Source organism: Simochromis diagramma, unplaced genomic scaffold (assembly GCF_900408965.1).
Source record: "Simochromis diagramma unplaced genomic scaffold, fSimDia1.1 OVJJ01000410.1, whole genome shotgun sequence".
Taxonomy (NCBI): domain Eukaryota; kingdom Metazoa; phylum Chordata; class Actinopteri; order Cichliformes; family Cichlidae; genus Simochromis; species Simochromis diagramma.
Genome location: NW_024387237.1, coordinates 357,640 through 374,417, shown reverse-complemented (window position 1 = coordinate 374,417; position 16,778 = coordinate 357,640). Strand labels below are relative to the sequence as shown.

Below are 16,778 nucleotides of genomic sequence, written 5' to 3'. Positions count from 1 at the left end.
CTGCTGGGACTCACAGTCAGACGAGCTGTGAGGGTTAAAATTAAAAACTGATGATCTGTTAGACATTTGTCAAAGAGAGTTTCTGCAAACATGAACACAATCAGGTCATATCAGTGAGCATTTCTCAGGTTTAAACTGTGACAGAAGAAGGTTACTGACCTTGGTTTGTTGTGCAGCTCAGCAGTGAGATCAGAACTAAAGAGAAATGACACTCAGGTTGATTTGAGCTGAACATAAAGAACAACTCCACACAAACAGCTGACAAACACACAAACTCATCTCTCTCTGGCATCCACATATGTGGACATCACATTTTGGGTTATTTAGACCAAAATACTCAATTTTACTCTACATGGGCCTGATATCCACTTACAAGGACATTATACTGCTACTGTTCTATCAAAATTTTAAACAAATATCCTATATGTGGCTCTTATTTTTCTTAAAAACAAAAATAAGGTAAAAATCTGGTAATTCTTTGTTTTTACATTCATCGGGCCCCAATATGCCCAAATATCAAAGAGAAATTAAAATGCATGCTGTGCAAGAGTCCGGGCTTAGGAGGTTAAGTTACGTTCGGACAACAAAAGTCTGAAAAAGTAAGTCCCATAAAGTCATGTGTCCACTGTGCAGCTGTGTTGATATAACGAGTGAATGATTTGATCTTTTCACTGCCTGCTGTGTTTCCTCGACTCCTGAGCAAAGATAAAGAGTCAGTTCAGACCTGCAGTTGGTCCTCGTGGTGTTTTGAACTTGAATTCAGCCTGATTTGTTTTTCATGTCTTCTCCTCCATCATCAGTTATCAGGAGAGCAGACAGTCAAAGTACAAGAATTCAAACAAACACAGAGATTCTACTTACAGAGCAGACACAGCACAGATGTTTCCTTCATCGTCCTTCTCACTCATTTGAGCTTTTTTTCATTTCTGTCACGGACACCAAGTAAAGCCCGCCCTCTTCCTCTGAGCACCAGCTTTCTATTGGTTCAAACACAGTGGGTAACTAAATGCAACATATAAACTATAAACACGTATCTTTTAAAGTAATGAGATTGCTCAGACATTTGGCAATTCACACAGCAGGATAGAACAATCAGCAATAAGTCAGATGTCCTCTGCTCTCAGTGATCTGTAGTTTGGTTGATGAACAAATCCATGTCCATGTAGTTACGTCCCCCTCAGTGAGAGAGGCAGATATGAGCTGAAACACAGGAATCAAACCAGGGACGCTGCTGTTATGGAGCTGAACTGGAACCATTCAGACACTGAGGCCCTCTGAACACATTTTAATTACAGCTGTGCAGAGACACACTGATGACTGACTGGAACACTATGATTCACATTTTACATTCACACCATCCTCACACATGGTTTATATATGGCCACTAGAGGGAGATGTTGGACTTTAAACACTAACATGGATACAAGCAGATCAGCACAATCACTACAGCTGCGTTTTATATGTGTTTAATGATTACAGAAGGCCTTTTATGTTTGCACAAGTATGTGATTGGCACAATTATGAAAGGAAACGTTGTCTGCTGGAACATGTGTTCTTCTGTTCGAGTTTTCTTTGTCAAATTTATCTTAAATTGAAGAGTATTGTTTACAATACTGGGGAGCGACCGTGGCTCAGGGGGTTGGGAAGCGCATCTGTAACCAGAAAGTCACTGGTTCGATACCCGGGCTCCCTGTCCTGGTCGTTGTGTCCTTGGGCAAGATACTTCACCTACTGCCTACTGGTGTTGGCCAGAGGGGCCGATGGCACGATATGGCAGCCTCGCCTCTGTCAGTCTGCCCCAGGGCAGCTGTGGCTACAACTGTAGCTTGCCTCTACCAGTGTGTGAATGAATAGTGGTATTGTAAAGCGCTTTGGGTGCCTTGAAAAGTGCTATATAAATCCAATCCATTATTATTATTATTACAGCAGGGGTACATAACTCCAGGCCTCAAGGGCCGGTGCCCTGCAGGTTTTAGATATCACCCTGGGTCCACACACCTGAATCCAGTGATCAGTTCATTGCCAGGGCTCTCGAGAACTGCAAGCCATGTTGAGGAGGTAATTTAGCCATTAAACCCATTGTGTTGGATCAAGGACATGTAAAACCTGCAGGACATCAGCCCTTGAGGCCTGATGTTGGCCACCTCTGGTTTACACCTACACATTTTTTTATTACTTTTTCTAGTATTTTTCTAAACATATATTATTATCAACAGCTGGAGCTAAAAATATAAAAAATACAGTCAACTGCATCATCACTATTTACCTTAAACTGTTTGAAAGGAGATCAACACAATGTCTTTACGAATCTTGATGAGAATGATGACCTTCATGAAGAACATCTCTGCCTTTTAGCCAGACCTTCCCAAAGTGTGTTAATGTTAATGGCCAGAGGGAGTGTTCGCCCAGGGCACCAAACAGGCTAGGACCGCCACTGGGCTCGCCCCCTAACTAACATAAACAGATGCTAGAATGTTTTCCTGTTTTATTTTTACAATGTGTGCCTTATTTCTTCTATCCTCCTACCTATGGCACAGAAATCAATCTCAATGCCGTCTTTGTAAAAACAAAAACTAAACAAATAAAATAAGAACGCAGGCAAAACAGAAATATCTTATATATATTTATTTGGCTGTTAGGTGCAGCAGGGTATGTACTGGTTAAGGTAACCTGGCTCCTTCACTTAGATCCAGTCAAACTCTGAGGTCATGTTGTGAGCTGCTAACTTCCGGGTTAGGTTGCATCTTATCACACTGTACATCTTTCATTTTAAAGTTAACAGAAACATTTTTAATTGTCTAGTTATATGATTTCTAGATGTAATATTTAAAATAATATCGGTCTGGTCTCTGGTCAGGTGGGCGCCAACTAAATGCTGAATGCATAACCTGGCCCAGTTTACACTCCAAATACCCTCAACTCTGTTTATTATATGAAAACCTGAAGGCTTGTATATCTTTTAGAGTTTCTGTTTATTATGTGGGTAAAAACAGAATATGACATGGTCATGGTGATTGGACACATGCACAACAATTCAAGGTGAAATAAAAATAAAATAAAACCGGCATCACCAGTTTCACGAAGTACTACTAATAATTACAGCCACAGAAAATGTAAAGAAAAACAGCCCACATCCATTAAGGACTAACATATGTGAAACTTTCTCAGTGAACAAATTAGCATAAAAACTTCTATAGAAATAAAGCAGAAATATATGAAAAGCTTTTGGAATATTTAAAATGAAGTAACAGTTGGACAGTAACAGACTGAAGAGTCTCCTTCATGGAAGGTAAAGTTCAATGAAGCTGCTTCCACGTGAATGAATCGTCCCAGGTCAAAGGAAGGAAATGTCGGACTCTGCAGCTACAATGAAATGTGTTGGTTTCATTTTAATGTAATTACACTTAAAAATTTGTCAAAAAAGTAACATTTGATCAATGGATTCTTAATGCTTTCAGACAGATATTAAGTGTCTATAATGCAATGAACTTTTTCCTTTCTTCAGATGTAAAATGTAAATCCAAACTAAAATCTGGACGTGTCTGACAGGTACCTGATAGATGTTTAGTGTTATTGATTTCTGTCTTTCAACATGTTCAGTGACAAGACTGAAAATAAAAGCACAAGAATCACAGTTAAGCTGACATTTCAAACAGGCTGAGATTCAACGGGAGGCTGGTATGAATCCTGACTCTGCTGTTGTTTATGTTTTCTGTACATCAAGAATCCAACAACAGCAGCAACAAGAAGCACAGCAGAAACTGACAGACCAACTATCAGTCCAACAGATCCAGACTCCTTCCCTCCTGCCTCCTTCCCTCCATCCTCTGTGTCTCCTCCTGTCTGACCTGCAGGTGAGAAACAGGTGTGAGGTGTCAGCTGTCAGGTAGGTGATGAGTGAAGAACAGAACAGAATCCATTTCCTCTTCAAACTGCTGTCAGACATTATCTACTGCACTCTGATCACATCACTCAGACCAGCTGCTTTCTACAAAGTCTCATCAACAACATCTTTAGAAACAAACATCAACAACCAGGAAGCAGCTTCACCTCTGATCACACACACACTCAACTCTACTCACTCACCTGGAGGAACGACTCTCAGTGTGATGATGCTGATGGGCTCATTATCTAAAACAGCTCTCTTCCTGCGCTTTGCTTCTCTTTGGACTACACGACACTCGTATGTTCCAGTATCATTAACCGTCACATCCTTCAGAATCAAAGACACGTCTCCATCCTTCATCTGTCTGTCCTGCAGATCCACCCGGTTCTTAAAAGATGGATGCTGTTCGTCTGGATTGAGCCTCTTATCCCGAAACAGAAGCACATATTCTTCCCCCAGGTCAGCTCTGCTCCACTCCACAATAATAACGACGTTGTTGTTTGGAGCTCGACATGGCAGAGTGACGTTCTTCTGTCCAGATTTAGCTGGGATGATTTTCTGATCTGAAAGAGGAGAAAAGAAGTAAAAAGTTTAAAGAAGAAAAAACACACAGTCTCTGCATGCTGCCTTTATGTAGCTGCAGCTGTTTGTATACACTGAACAAAAAGCTTTGTAGCTGTATACTGACTCCTGAAACTACAACACATCACACTGATACACACAAAGTGTCATTTATGTGTCCATCTGATAAAGGTTTCTGTTGGGACAGCAGGGGGAGACAGGTTTTGACTCAGATGCCCTCCAGTGTAGTCCACCAAAATCCTGACTGTGCCTTAGTGGAAGTGGATGACACAGGAATCTGTGACTGCAGAGACATTTTCATTGTTCTTCACACTCGTTTTCACTTCAGCTCTTTTTATGTTAGATCTGCTCTCTTCTCTCCGGCTGGCTGACGAACCAACAACAACACGAGCAGGAACGAACCACAGACCGGTTGTATCACATACTTTGCACAGCTGACAGCAGAGCTCTCTGCATGCAGACAGTCCCTGAACAGTGGCTGCACCGCCTCTGCTGAACTGTAAACTCCTCTTTACACATATTCTTCTCACAGAGAGAGTGGATGGAGTTTGTGTTAACATCACACAGACTCCTCCCAGCCTCATGCTGCAGTAGGTAGAGGTACGGGTCACAGCTGTAGCTGTAGAGTGGCACCTACAGATGCCACTATTATTTGCTGCAGCAGTTGCCTCTATTTGGAGGTGATGCCACGATCTGCTGAGCAGAAAGTCGTGCTATGTGATTAAGCCTCACAAAAAGTTTCTGGTTCACGATTCATTCTTCTTTCTTAGAAACTATTGACCATCACTTTCTCCAACCAGAGACATTGTCAGAATGACAGGTGATAACATTTTATAAAGAATATAAACGATCAAAAGCGTTATTATTACTGTTATTGTTATTATTTACTCGTGAGAACAAGATATACAGTTTCTGCTGCTACTGTCTGACTCTTAAGGATATTATTAAGGTAAACATATTAATTCGTATTCCTTCAGCAGATAATCAGCGTCATACAAAGTGCTTACGCCAAAGAAAGTCATCAGAGAAAATAGAGATTTTTGTTCAGAAAGTTACCATGGCGATTAAAAGAGCCACCTTCATGAAACTAAAAGCTGACTCGAGTTAACTTGCCAACTTCTTAATCTTGCTTCATAGTCACATCCTTCTCTACAAAACATACCACACTATGCGAGTGTGCCACAGATAGTTTCTGAGTGCTGACTTGAGCTTGTGCTATCCTTTTTTTGGTAACGCAGTTGATTCTCACCTACAGGCCAGTGGACACTCTTTCAATGATGAGGATGTGCACATCCTGGAGAGGAAGGAACGCTGGTTTGACCGCGGCACGGAGTCAAGGAGGCCATTTACGTGAAAAGGGAAAGACCATCTCTGAATCGAGGAGGGGGCCTAAGGGTACATCTGTCACCATCTTACAGCCATTCCCCAACTCTCTGTGAATGGTACTCATGGCCATTGTTCATTGGTCTGATCACTGGCTATGACAATTGCATATTAATGTTTTAGAAAGTGACCTCCCAGCCCATTGTTCATTAGTGGGCTGGTTTCTGTGATTGTACAAATGTACTGTTTATAAGGTTGGAGAAACCTGCAGTCAGCTGAGACTGAAGAACTTGGATGAGTAACGAAACGTTTCTCCCAATGAAAACGTTTTGGGATTGTAATTTCACTGTGGAACTTTTCTAGCATTGATACTTATGGAATAACCGACTATGCCACAGGGCGACAAACTAGCACGGGGCCATGGAGTCCATGGGCGGGGCCTCCACCGTAGCACGGGAGCAAAACAGATTCTGTTTTCCTTTCTTTACCGACAACTGCTAATTAACAGTGGTTAGCTCAGGGGCTGCTGCCACCCCAGATTTAAGATTAAGATTACAAATTTTAAACTTTCACTAATGTTTACAAGCACTGCTGCCATCTTGGATTGTGAACTCGGGCTTCTTTCACTTTCTAAAGTTGAACGTAATCGTGAAATTTCCCACAGAAAAATTAAACACGATTACAAACATCATTCCTTCTGTTTGTCTCTGTGGGGGGTTCTTTAGTTTCAAAAGTTAAATCTCACCTGCTGAGACAAACACGAAGACGCCGACCAACAGCGAAATGGAGCAAAGCGGAGCATATGTTGGAGGAGCCATTTCCGTATTTAGCTAACGTGGGTTCTCCAGGTAATGAAGTCATGTGACTTACCTTATTTTAAGGCACGTGACTCAGGTACGACCCAATAAAAAGTACAAGCGCTAAGACCCAAGTAACACAGTGGTCCGCTAACAACCAGCTAACCACGGATCATGAGGCAAAAATCCCTACAGGTTGTGAGGAGCTCCAGTAGGTTGATGGCAGTAACGGGGGAATGTCAGCTACAGTGGGAGTCACACTGGCTGTTCAGCGACCCCCTGGCAATCACCTGTTGCTAGGGAAAAATTCCCTAGTAACAATTTTCCGACAGGATGACAAAATTCTCCCTAATTATTTTGGTTGCTAGCATACTGCTGCAGCTGCATTTGAACGGAAGTGATGGATTTGTGGACAAACACCACGCACTTACTCCCCGATCTGTAACGAGTAATGTAATGGGTTTAAACTTTGCTTTTTGTTGCACTGTTTTATTTTGTGTTCTAAGTAGGATTGGGATTTGTGTTAGTGTGTGGGACTGTAGCCCCATGTTTATTTTAACTGGTAATTATATGAAAATGCGTTTCAGGTCACATGACAGAGTAATACCTATCTTAAAAATTGTATAATAAATTAGTTTCTCCAGTGAGTAATTAAGTAACATTACTGCATTACTATCCCCACTAATGGAGACTCTGAAAAGAATAAGCAGAAGAGAATGGACTGATGGATGGATGCCCTCTTATTGGACATTTGAAACAGAGCAGCATATTTCCACCTGTCTCCACATATGAACATGTACTTAGCACACACAGTAGCACTAACAGCTCCAGATCTATAAGTTTGCCTGCTGCTTTAAAAAGTAAACTGGAGCTTTCCAGCTGACCTGCCTTAGCAGCTATAAATTTCCTGGTAATTAAAAATTACTAAGAAACTTTGGAAGTCACACTGCGCTATAATTAACAAATGTGATGGCATCGGCCACACATGGGTAAAATCGTTCATTCACTTCATTAGTGTGGTTTACAGTTATTTCACTAATATAATTCAGTAATGTCTGTACGTAACTCTAACAGTGATATTATGAAGCACAGCTATAATAGCATTGTGTGTTTTTTCTAAAAATGTTTCCGTTATATGTATATATATAGGTGGCTGTTTCCTGTCTGAGCAAAAGGCGTGGCCAAGGGCTGAGGACTTTGAAAACACAATGCCTGCTCAGCAGCACCAATAAAGTGCTTGTCATAAACTGTTTTTATTTTTCTTCTTTTTTAAGGTTTAGTTGTGTTTTGTTGTGCTTGTTTTGTATTGGAGTTTTTTTTTTTTGTTTGTTTATTGTGTGTAAATGGTTTGGGCAAACTACTATAAAGGTTACCCTGCTGTCTCTTTGTATTTAGGTTTTTGAGTGAAGTTGCATCTACTTTGTTTGGTTACATGGTGATGGAGGCAGATGTGATGACCCCTAAAGGGAATAGCTGTAAGCTCACTTTTACAGTAATGCAAATACAATTTTGAGGATGATGTTTTGTTTGGTGTCAATGTCACTGAATCTAAAGAAAATTATTTGTTTATGTTACTCTTGGAAACCACCTCCAGGTGACAAACCTACTGAACAGCCCATTAGTTGCTCAGTGTGGGGAAAAGAATCAGATTTCCCAATAATTTCATGGTGGGGTTTGGTTTGTGGTCTGGCTACAGAGCAAAGGTGCAGCTGGTTCTGGACATGGTTTTAGAGTAGGTTGGTTTTACACCTTCACTATTTTAGTATCTGCCAGAGAAGAGAGAGTGGTAAATCACATTACTGCAAGCTAACCAGTTTATCCTGCACTAAACTGAGTTTTGATGCAACCTTTAACCATTTGTCAAATGTACAGACTCAATATCTGGTTTAAAAACACAGGGACTTACATGTAGAGTTAAAATTTCCAGTTTATCAAATCCTACTGAGCAGTCCTTACCTTTAAATCTAAGCTTTCTTCTTCCTCTCCCATCCTGTCTATCTTATCTCTCTCCATCTCTGAGTGGAGTTTCCTCTGTCTTTGCCTTTCCTGTGTTACTGTTTAGGCTAAAATGGGTTTGATTTTTGAAATAATGAGTCTCTTCTGAAAGTATTAGGAGTACAGATATTTGTTTCAAAATGTAGGGAGTAGAAGTAAAAAGTTGTTGAAAAATGAATGCGTAAAGTACAGATACCTGAAAATTCAAAGTACAGGAACAAAATATTTGTACTTTGTACTTCCTACCTCTGAAAGTAATTGAGTAAAAGCTTAACCACTAAATGCTTTACGTGTTTTCGACATGACATTCATCTGTAACCAGTAAAGTGAAGATTTAATCCTGGTTCAGCTGGATTTACAGATTCATTAACGATCTGGTAATCCATCTGAAGCTCACAGACTTCAGTCGACCTGCCAGGTGACCTCTCAAATGTAATTTTAAACACTTACTGTTGTTGTGAGAAATCCCTGAAACCCTCAAACACTCTTCTGATCATCAGTATGGAAATATTATCCACTGAGAGCAAATAGACGAAATAAAGAAAAAAGTGACCAAACAAGGATAGTGACCTTGTTTGGTCACTGGCTGCACTAAAAAGCCACAAACAACAATCAAACCCGTACTTCGTCAGCTGTTTTCTATGACACACCTTAGACAAGTTTGACTTCATAGCATCACCTTAGCAACCACATTCCCTGACTTCTTAAGTGATTGGCTCAGAGCCTGCACATTTGACAAGCAAATACCACAAACATACCTAAAGTAGCAGAGATTTGACAGTGACAGGAAGTGAATTTGTTTTTCAAACACAGGAGTAATGTGCTGACTTTCCCATCAACTCTGTCCATGGATTTAGATGAACTTGGTCTAATAGCAGTAGAAATTATGTATGAATGCTATAATCATAAGTTAATAATAATAATGATAAAAGTAAAATAAGTTCATGTTTTAATATTAAACATACACAGCATAGGAAAGACATCTGTCACAAAGCAGAGCAGCAGAAAGTAACAACTTTTTCCTTTTATACCTTCATCTGTGCAAAGTCTCATTACGAAGCAGCTGATTTTTTTTTTTGTACTACAAATACTACAAATATTTTCAGAGAATCAGTCTTGAAGCAGTGGGGGTTCAAATGTGTTGCCTTACTTTTTTCAGTATTTTAATTCATCATAAGCACAAGTCCATTATAAATCCACATAGAAGGGTTTCTGTTAAAAGCTGAAATTAAACTATTTTTAATAACTCCAAGTCCAAGAATGATGGATTTCAACTTTTTAAGGCTCATATGACCATGTGTGATAGCTGGATGCTCAAAACTAGTTTTAATACATGAAAGCGCCCATTTTTAGCTGAATTTCATTAACAGTTGGATCTCTGTTTCCAAGTATTCTCAGCACTGACATTTCCTCTAAAAAGATCTGAAGCAATCTATGAAAACAGTTTTGTGGTTGTGGTGAAGTGAGTCACATGAAGCGTGTCACATTTCATTAAGGTCAGATCATGACAGTGATTATCAGTGCGCTCCTTAACCTTCTAATGTGCGTCATAGTCACATCCCTGTCTACAAATACATACTGCAGGTTGCCTTTCATGTGTTACTGTTTATGCTTAAATAGATTTGATGTTTAAAGGTTTGCAGTGATGTGAAATAATGAGCCTGTTCTGAAAATGTAAGAACTAGAAATTACAGATATTTGTTTAAAAATGTAGGAAGTAAAAGTGGAAAGTTGTCAGAAAAAAACTACATCAGTAAATGACAGATATCTGAAAATTCTACTTGCACACAGTGACAAAGTATTTGTACTTCATTACTTCCCACCTCTGTGAGTACCCGAGTAAAAGCTTAAACCAGCCAACAGTAAATCAGATGCTTCACACTCACTCCACAAAACATTCACCTGTAACCAGGAAAGTGAAGCTTTATTCCTGGTTCAGATGGATGAACAATCGGTTAATCCACTGAAGCTCACAGACTTCATCAACCTGTCAGATTATCTAAAAGACTGAAAGACGTCATTTTAAACACTTACTGTTGTTCTGAAGGATCTCTGAAACCGTCAAACATTCTTCTGATCATCAGGATGGAAAACTTTCCACCGAGAGAAAACATGAAAAATAAGAATGAAAAGGAAAAAAATCTTTGAGGACAGTGACCTTGGTTTGGTCTGTGGCTGCACTAAACAGCCCCAGTGAACAATCTAACCCGTATTTTCCCATCAGCTGTTTTATACGACACACCTTAGACCTGTTTGACTTCATAGCATCACTGTTGCAACCACATTCCCTGACTTCTCAAGTGACAGGGTCTGATGCTCTGTATTTGACAAATACCATAAATATACTTAAAATAGCCGAAATTTATACACAGACGAGGGGTTTAAATCTGTCTCCTGATTCTTTTGACATTTTGATTCCTCATAACGGAACGTCCATGATAAAGCCACATAAACTTTTCAGGGCTGAAAATGGAATTTGAACTGAAACCAAATCAACTCCAAGTGCACGATGGGATATATCATGTTTAAAGAAATGTTACTAATTTAATATCTATGACATAGACCAACAGAAACACACCCTGTTTGATGTTTTTTCTGATAATTCATTGGTGAAAACTAAAGAAAGCGGCATTTTGGGAAAATTATGAAGACTCATATCACCATGTGAGGTAGCTGGCTGCTCAAAATGAGTTATAATGCATGAAGAGTCTCATTTTGACCTTAATTCACTAACAGTTGGATCTCTGTTTCCAAGTATTCTCAGCACTGACATTTCCTCTAAAAGCATCTGAAGGAATCTCTAAAAACAGTTTTGTGTTTGTGGTGAAGTGAGTCACATAAAGAGTGTCACATTTCATAAAGGCCTGCTTTTGTTATATTGTGGTCAGATGGGTTCACCAGTCAGCGTTTGTTGTTGGTACAGCTGAAATCTGGGTGTGTCGTTTCATATCATGTCAAATGTCCTGCTGTAAAAGTAAATTCGTCAAGGACTAAATGGTTGAGTGAAAATTAATCGGCAGCTTCTCTGATTATAGTTTTATTATTTTCCTCTTTATTCTTCTTCCACTGAAACATGTCAGCATGATCAGTAAAAGGCAGCAAAACAAATGTGGTAAAACTCAGCTGGAGAGAATAGAGGAGGAACAAAGTGTGACCAGGAGGGACCAGGTCTGTTTCTCTGAGCTGGCATTGACTGAACAACAGTTTATAGTCAAACAGTAAAAACTTTGAATAAAATATTGAAGATCGAATCTAAGGAGCTTGGAACGAAAAGCGCCTGGACTTCTTTAAGTTTCTTGAAGACATTTCACCTCTCATCATTTCATATGAGCTGTTCCCACTAAAGTAAAAAGCACCATCACTTATGCAGATGCCCTTACGGTGCCAGCTGCAAGGCTGGAGCTGAACAACAACACCCTGATAACGACCTTTTCTCCTTATCTTTCCTCATGTGGTGCATTTTCCATTGTTATACCTCTCTGACCTGTCTTCCCCATGTGATGTTTGTGTAATGTATGTATGTATAAAGGTATATCAAATCCAAGAAGCTTCTTCAGTTCTAGGGTCAAATGGTGGAGAGTCCCAGACTTAAGCTCTGTGGGAGTGTCCCACCAAGACAAACGTCTTCAAGCAACTTAAAAAAAGCATAGACACTTTTCTTTCCAAGCTCCTTAGACTATGATGGCCTGGATGACTGAGAACCTTCACAGACATATTGGATGTTAAGCAAATCAAGCAAAAACATAGTAAAGGTTGTGAATAGTAAGGATATTGAGGGAGCTTCAGCGTCCCCTGGTGGATGAGCAAATATGGTAAATATGTGTGCAGAATTAAATAAATAAACAAACAGATAAGTGTTTCACTCTCCGATAGTGCTGCCACACTGATGGTGGAACTGAACCATCAATTCCTTCAATTAGTAATAAGTTACTTATTACATGTGCACATTATCGTGTTTTTACAGTGACTGATGTGAAGGGTGCGCTATGGAGCTAGCCCAACCTAACCAGGCTTTCTTTGTCGCAGGTGATGATCAAACATAACAGCCCAGTTGTGTGACAGTGATGATCAGCCTTCAGCTTTAGCCTCTGTGTGTGCTCTGACATAAAAGTGACCGTTTGACATGGTTCACTTTTCTTTCTCAGACAATCAATGAAAACACAGCCTAACCAAACAAATATATTGTGACAGAAAGAGCTAATAAGGATGTGCAAAGAACATATAATAATAAAATTCAACATTATCAGTGTTATCATAATTTACACTATTGTGTATATATTACCTCAGTGCATTGACCTTTATCTGCATTTTTTCTATATTAAGTTTCGTTTTTGTTTCTTTAATGTCAAGCCCAGAGTTTGTAAACACTTCTTATCCTTATTGGACAAATTATTTCATCTGTTCAACACTGTTGCTGCAAAAACAAAACAAAACAACCCAGCAACTCTGAAGAAAAGCTTGAATCTTGTATATACACATTTTTACGCTTAATGTGTGTTCATCATAAGTTACCATGATGATTTAAAGGGAGCTTTTACCACTTTAAGCATGACTTAGCTAACCCTTAAATCTAGCGACACAGTTACACTCTTCTATACAACAATAGCAATATTGTCACTTTCATCTGAGATGGAAAGTTACAAATTTCTACTTTTTCTTATTTCTACTTCAAGTTGGACGTCAGCTTTACAGAGTCACCTCCACCAACACCAGCCTCACAGTCTAAGATGCAGCGGTGTGCATAAAAAGTAGGAAACCTTTAATCTTACACTTAGACTGTTGTGGAATTGTGCTAACATCGTGCTGTTCTGGTAGTTATTGATAACTGGCAGATTGGTGACCTGTCCAGGGTGTAACCTGCCTTTCTATATTAGCTGGGACAGGCTCCAGACTATCCCAGCTAATATAGCACGGACATTCATGACCTCCACCAAACAAGGTTCAAGGCCATGGTTGGATTTTTTGGTGGATCATTTTCCACACAAACTTTAGAAAACTGATTTACATTAGAACAGAGAGCTAAACAGAAAATCACACCATCTGTAATTTTAAAATTTTCAGTTTATCAAATGTCCTCGAGCACATTTAACCATTAAGTAGTTATGATGGCTCCCTCTCTTTTCCCTTCCTGGTAAAGCACCTTTTCAGTAAAGCTAGTTAGATGCTGCATCCTGCTGGAAGCACTGGGAGACTGCACTTGCACTTGTTCCTGTGCACTTGCCTCACAAGTATAAACGCTATAAATGATACAGCTGAATCAAAGGTATTGAGCCTATTTTGAAAATGTCAGTACAAAGACAGGAAGTGGTGAAATGCTTTTCCACAGCAGTCACAATTCATGGGTTTCAGGTTTATCAGATGCCAAAACCCTTCAGCTCTGTAATAATAAAACTACGGGGTTTTTTTGGATGTAGCTGCTGCTGGTTGGTTTCAAGGTGAGAAAAAAATCTCTGTCATCAAACAGACACCTTTACTGTACTGAAGCTGTTATAACCACTGCATGATCCTGCTATTTTTAGTCTGCAGCTGCTGACTGATGTTCGCTGTGCACTAAAGACAGGTGGGTGTCAGCCACAACAAAACAGCAACAAATCAGATTTTCCACAGGACATATTTTAGAAACCCAGAGACCCACGTGAGAAACACAACTGACACCGACATTTTATTGATGCTACAGAAATATGGCAAAAATACAAACACACATATATACATATAAAACGTTTATATTGTTGATTTTGAACTAAAAGACAATTTTTTAACTCAGAAGCGTGAGTCTTATTAACTGGAAAAAAGACATAAAAATCTCTGTGACGTCTGGATGTCCTCTGGTCTGAGGTGCTGGGGGGGGACCAGTCAGAGACCAGCAGCTGGATGTCAGTGGTTGGACTGGTGGACTACTTCACTGAAGAGTAGATGACGTCTGGCTCTGATTTAAAGTCTGAACACAAACACACACAGTTCAAAAAACAATATTTCCGGCAAATGTTCTTAATACGAGTGTAGTTTAGGACAGTGGAATAGAAATAGTTCCTCTTTTGCATGAAAGAAAACATTTTCCTTTCCAAGCAAGAAGACGATTTGATGTACTGGCTTTAGTCAGGATGTGGTTAGCTTGGCTCTGTCAAAAGCTGGAGATTAAGATCAGCTGTACATCCGGTCGTCTGCTGTCTGATTGTCCATAACTGACACTTCCTGTTCTCACTGCTGAATAGACTGCAGGTGGATCACTTTCTCCACAATAAAACACAGAGAAATTACTGCAGTTATAACAACAGTACTTTTACATTACCGCACTACACATTACAGTTTATGCAGCTGCATGAGATTAATGAAAAGCTTTTGAATAACACCAGGTTTTCAGAGTTTCTTTTTTTCCCTTCACTATTGCAAAACAGGATTTGACGTCAGAGTTGGAAGATGTTTCTAAGAAAAAGTAGGTGGATGGTCTTTTGATCATCCTTTGATTCAGACAGGCACATTTTACCACAAACCAAACCTGCAACCCGGAAAGGTCCTCACAACATGAACAGTACCATGTGCATGACATACTGCAGTGAGAGTTTTCATCAGTGTCAGACAGCAGTTAATGGGAATAACAGGAAGCAGCTGCTGTGGTTTTAAAAACAGAATTTTAAAGAGGTCACAGTTGTTAGCAGGATTGGAAAGAACAATTTTGAAAATCATAAAGAGACAAACTGAACAGAGCACACACACATCTGAGCCCAACCTGATGTATTGCCTAATTGTGTCACTGAAAGATGGTCTGTGGGGTCCATACGAGGTGGACCAGTGGCTAAATCTACAACACCAGGCCAAAGGTGGTTGAAAGAAAATGATGCTAAACTGTATTTGAACCAAACAACACTGAGATATACAGTAACGTTCATCCAGGGACATAAACCAGGTCCTTATGACTCTGCAACGTTAGCTGTGAGAAGTAACTGGATTAAACGCCTGACTGGAACGCAAAAACTCCTCTAGCAGGATTTTCACGCTCCCAGCAGCTCCTGAAAAATAACCAAAGCAACAATTTACCTTTGTTTTGCTGCTGGCGATGTGATATTTGGACGTATGTGATTTCAGTGTTGATGTCACTTCCCATGTTTGCCTCGTGTTCAGCTGCAGTGAATTTAAAATGAAAAAAAAGAAAGACTAAAACTTTGAAAGAACATTTAATCTAAGCTGTTTAAAAGAAAAAGAACTAACAAAAACACTAAAATTAGAAGTCTGAGTCTCACCTTCAGGTTTCCTGTGAACACATCGTCTCACCAGCAGAACCAGTAACACCAGTAGAACCACAACACAGACTGATCCAACACATGACAACACAGAGAGAACGGGAGGAGAGAGTGATGGAGGAAGAATGATGGAGGTGGAACCAGGAGGAGGTGTGGATGTAGGTGGAGGTGTGGTGGTGTGTTCCCCTAAAATAAAGCAAACACAGTCATTAAGTTGTCGTCACATTGTGAATGTTGAAAGCTGCAGAAACACAGACAGGTGAGTGTGTCACCTGTGACAGTGATCCAGCTGGATGGAGACTCTCCATGAGCGCTGATGTCACACTTGTAGAGGCCTTCATCAGACCTGGAAACATGCTGGATGGTCATGTGACCTGTAGGCTGCTTCCTGATGAGGGAGCCATCTTTATAGAAAGCAGCTGGGAGGTTGGAGGGAGTGGTCTTTGTTTTACAGAGCAGAGTGACGTCATCTCCCTCCATCACAGGGAGGACAGGACTCTGCAGGATCACTGATCCACCTCAACACAGAGACAAACTACAGCATTTCATCCATTTACACACAGCTTCATCAACACTAACTCCACACACTCAGCTTACCAGTGACTGTCAGGTTAACCATGTTACTGATGGGACCCTCTCTGGACTCACACCAGTAAACTCCACTGTCTGACGGGATGATGTAGCTAATGTTACAAGAAGAACCAACAAGTTTTCCCCACCCATCTCCACACTGAGTTGTGTTTCCTATATTTGTGTTTCTCCTCAGAGTCCATCCAGCAGAGCTGTCGTCCTCCTCACAGCTCAGAGTCACAAAGTCTCCTTTAAAGATCTGAGAGCTGCTGGGACTCACAGTCAGACGAGCTGTGAGGGTTACAATGAAAAACTGATGATCTGTTAAGAGTTTTTTTTTTTCTTTCAAAAAGCAAAAAGAGAGTTTCTGCAAACATGAACCCAATC

At 40.1% G+C, this 16,778-nt stretch overlaps 1 protein-coding gene and 1 long non-coding RNA gene across 2 annotated transcripts in view; both read right to left on the bottom strand.

Moving 5' to 3' along the window:
* Positions 1-2,610: 2,610 nt before the first annotated feature.
* Positions 2,611-16,778, bottom strand: part of LOC120746965 — a 253,809-nt gene continuing 239,641 nt past the window's right edge. Inside the window, exons 6-7 of the mRNA XM_040052548.1 lie at positions 4,087-4,449; positions 2,611-3,848 (exon numbers count right to left, since the gene is read on the bottom strand). Of these exons, the coding sequence (XP_039908482.1) occupies positions 3,649-3,848; positions 4,087-4,449 (563 nt within the window). The 3' untranslated portion in view covers positions 2,611-3,648. The remainder of the gene's footprint in view (positions 3,849-4,086; positions 4,450-16,778) is intronic.
* Positions 14,220-16,131, bottom strand: LOC120746974. Its single transcript, XR_005698997.1, has 3 exons — positions 16,094-16,131; positions 15,822-16,007; positions 14,220-15,702 (listed from the first exon to the last, which is right to left on the bottom strand). It is a non-coding gene; the product is annotated as an uncharacterized LOC120746974 (long non-coding RNA).